The 3,953-nt window shown below is 41.1% G+C and overlaps 1 protein-coding gene across 5 annotated transcripts in view; it reads left to right on the forward strand.

Moving 5' to 3' along the window:
• The window catches only part of Dnajc18 (DnaJ heat shock protein family (Hsp40) member C18), a 34,670-nt gene that overhangs the window by 19,819 nt on the left and 10,898 nt on the right, over nt 1–3,953 (forward strand). For all 5 annotated transcript variants that reach the window (XM_023703316.1, XM_023703313.1, XM_004643239.2 and 2 more), the window contains 2 exons: nt 67–176; nt 1,190–1,299. In XM_023703316.1, coding sequence (XP_023559084.1) covers nt 67–176; nt 1,190–1,299 — 220 coding nt within the window. The remainder of the gene's footprint in view (nt 1–66; nt 177–1,189; nt 1,300–3,953) is intronic.

Below are 3,953 nucleotides of genomic sequence, written 5' to 3' on the forward strand. Positions count from 1 at the left end.
ATGTAATTAAATGCAAAGGAAGACTGTTTGCCATCTGCCTGCAAAGTGTTTTTCTTTCTTTTCTAGGAAATATTCATATGTTCTCAAATGTGACCGATGACTTTCAATATTACCGCCGGCGGCACCGACACGAGAGGACACAGACACGGAAGGAAGAGGAAGAAGATAAAGCTCAGGTGCAGAGGGAGGGGAGGACAGCTGCTACTTATAAGCAGCTGTGCTGAGCTACTTTTATGAGGCAGGTCGGTTCTAGAAACTCACCTTGCACTGCTGCCAAAACATGCTTTAGGAGAGCAGAGGCAGTGGTGAGAAGAGTTGCGTGATTGGCCCAAATGAGCCAGAATCTACCACTACCACACCGCCAGTTCTTTTGTTTCTCTCTAGACCTTAGTTTCCTTGTGGGGCTGTTTTGATCCAAGTTTTCTCAAATACAGAAGAGCCTCCTTCAGAAGATTCAGGGGCCAGGGAGATGGCTCAGTAGAATAAGCACTTTGGGGGCCGAGGAGATGGCTCAGTGGAACCCCCGGTTCCACCAAAAAAAGAAGAAGATTCAGAACTCAAATGGGCTCAAGCTAAGGGTGCTAAGGGTCTAGGGAGTCTCATGAAGCTCACCAGTGAGAAGCCCCATTAGGTTTTCTGACAGACAGGAACTGGGAGCTGATGCCATGAGGCTCCCAGGCAGCTGCACTCACCAAGAGCTGGCCCACACTGTCTTGTTCTTTCTAAGCAGCCTGGTGTGTTCTACTTCCCCTTACAGACAGACAGCATGGTGCCTGGCATTCTTATGAAGGGTGACAAACCTCAACCCACATCCCCTAAGAGGAATAACCCTGGTAGCGTTAGGTGGCTCCAGTCCAGTCAGCTGTGGCCAAAGCAGGAGGGTCACATAATACTCACCTGGATTACAGAGCCTCACCCCTGTGGGAATCAAGTCTAGGCTGATTTATCTCAAGGTGTTTGCTCTTGGTCCAGAGAAGGGGCTGCAGGATTACTGGGTATCAGGCTGAGCAGTGGCTGGGCCTCCTTCTGCCTTCTCAGCAGAGAGAAGAAGAGTTCCCAGAGAAGCTTGGGGCTTGGTGGACCCTCCTTAGAGTGCATAGAAATTTATGTTTCTTTAGGATTTCTTTATATTTGTACTTTTAATAAGCTTTACATTGATGAAGAATGATTCAACTTTTTTCTTTTTTAGACTACATATTCTGCATTTATTCAGTTACTTCCGGTTCTTGTGATCGTAGTCATATCTGTTGTTACTCAACTGCTGGCTGCTAATCCTCCATATAGCCTATTCTATAAATCGTAAGTCAATATTTATAAATGTATCTTGTTTTGTTTTTGGTCTTTTTTGAGACAGGGTCTTGCTATGCAGTTAGGCTGGCTTTGTAGCTCAGACTGGCCTCGAACTCACAGTGAACCTCCTGCCTCAACCTCACAAGTGTTGGGATCGTAGGCGTGCACCACCATGTCTGGCTATAAATCTATCTTAATAACAATATGGAACTTGGAAGACCATGAAGGTTATACTGATATGTTGCTAGCATTTTGTTTCACCTTTCACTGTGGAAAACACTGATTTTATGTTTAAAGAAACAGCAAAGTGGTAATAGTACAGACTCAATCCACTGTAAGGTAGTCTCAGGAGGGCCTCAGTTGGATTGTTCTGTTTTACAGCGACATCAGCTGGTCAGTTACAGAACAGCAGCAAGTAGTTGTGAAGAAACTTGATGGATATTCAGAGTAAACCCATTTCTCACCATAGTAGTTAGAAAGGATCCTACTGAGTTTGTGATAGGATTACTGGATTTGTATGGCTCCGGAAGGGTATTAACTGGACTCAGTGATTACTTTTAATTTTAAAAAAATGGGCCTGGGAGATAGCTCAGTAGAATAAAGGCTTGCCTGGCAAACACAAGGTCCTGAGTTCAATCCCTGGTACCAATAAATAAATAAATAAAGTTGTAAGAAGGATCCAGACATGGTGGCACATGCCTTTAATTGCAGCACTTGGGAAGCTGAGGCAGAAGCACTGCCATAATTTTTAGGTCAGCCTGAGGTACAGAGAAATAATGTCTCAAAAAGCAAAACAGAAATGTATACTCTCAGGTTTCTCTACATATTGATTGAATCAGAAACCTTGATTGGAGTACAGACCAGGTAATCTGAGTTTTAACAATGATATTCCCAGTGTCATCATAGCCAACATTGAAATTTGAGAATCATTGAATTAATTTTTTTCCTATTACTCATTAATATGATTTAGTTGACAAAAACCTTAAAAATAGAAGAATCTGACTGGTACTATAGCTCTAGAGTTAAGCAGGCACCCAGCATGTGTAAGACCCTGGGCTCTACCCCCAGCAGTGAAAAAATGAGTAGAATTTATGGGTCACTACATGACAGGAAGCATCTTTGTTGGTGATCACTGTAAACTGAAGACTAATGTTCTAGGCCAATATTTTCATTTCTAGGGAGCAAAGCTGAGTTGTAGTCAACAGCTCAGAGAAGTTACTATAGTCAGTTTACTCCAGCCTGACCCCCTCAATTTCCCAACTTATATTTTTTTCTGATACATTTACTTTGACCTTTTTCATGTCAGGCCAGGGAGGCACATGAGGGCTGCTCTACTGCTGGCTTCCCAGAGGGAGGTGCAGTCTTGTCCTGCGAGCCTAAATGTTTGGCAGTATCCTTACATAGGTCAAAGGAGAGGGCCAGGGAAGGGCCACATTGAGCTACATTGAGCTACGGCTTTGGGGAAATGGCTCAGCAGAATAGGGCCTGCCTAGCAAGGGCAAGGTCATGAGTTTGATTCCCAGTACCAAATAAATAAATAAACAAACATAAAGATGGATTTTGTCTAGCTTGGGCTTTGTATATTGGTGTCATATTGTTTTAACTTGAATTTGAGCTCAATCTAATTCATTTTGTTTTGGACATAGGGTCTTGCTATATATTTCAGGCTGCCCTTAAACTCACTATATAATCTAGGCTGGTCTTAAAAGCAGTCTTCCTGCCTTAGCCTCCTAAGTGCTGGAATTACAGATATGCACTACCTTTAATTCTTCAGTATGGTTAGAGTTGCAACAGACCTCTTCGTGGTTCTGAGCACCAGACACTGTTGGATGTCTTGGACCCCTAAAGTGTCAGGCATTGCTGCAGTCCTTTGTCTAAGTCTTTTGTAGCTCTCATTTAGTGGTTGTGTGTGATGTACTTTTTGTCAGGTCCTAAGAGTTAGCTCTAGGTTGGAGCAAGCTATCTGGTGTTTTCTAAATAGTTTGCTGTAATGTCAATCTGTTCACACAGCCAGCTTTAACCACCTTTGTCAGGTGCCATGTCAGGTCCTCCATAATACACTAATAATTTTTTAAGCATTCAGCATTCTACTTTTTGCATAGAAAACAGCATAAGAGAGTAAATCTTTAAAGAAAATAAATGTATGCTGAAACTGAATTCACCATATAAACTTGCTCATGTAATTTTTTTGTCTGTTGATGACATTTATTTATTTACTTATTTTTTAATTTTTTCCATAATTTTATTGAGAAACGAAGAGCAATGAGACAGTTTCAAATCAAATAGGTAGGACAGTTTCAATAATTAACATATTGCATACTGTCTTCCTAGTGGTTATTTGCCGTACAAGATGCAGACACGATATCTTATTTACAAACACTATTAGAATAAATCCCTCTATTCATTAAGAGAATGTAACTATATATCTATCCTAACCATTTTTTTCAAAGTTTTATTGATAATATCCTAACCATTTTGAATACACAGATACAAAATGGACATTCATCTGTATCCCCTTTTTTGTTTAGTTCTGTCATTTGAATATTATAGGTGTGTTAACTCAGCAAAATATTCTAAAAAGTCCAGTAGTCCATAGTAGTATTGGGTCTTCTGCTTCACTGGCAATGTCAGAAATTGTTGACTTGAATCCCCTACAGCTCAAC

The sequence above is a fragment of the Octodon degus genome, unplaced genomic scaffold (assembly GCF_000260255.1).
Source record: "Octodon degus isolate 3935 unplaced genomic scaffold, OctDeg1.0 scaffold00169, whole genome shotgun sequence".
Taxonomy (NCBI): Eukaryota; Metazoa; Chordata; class Mammalia; order Rodentia; family Octodontidae; genus Octodon; species Octodon degus.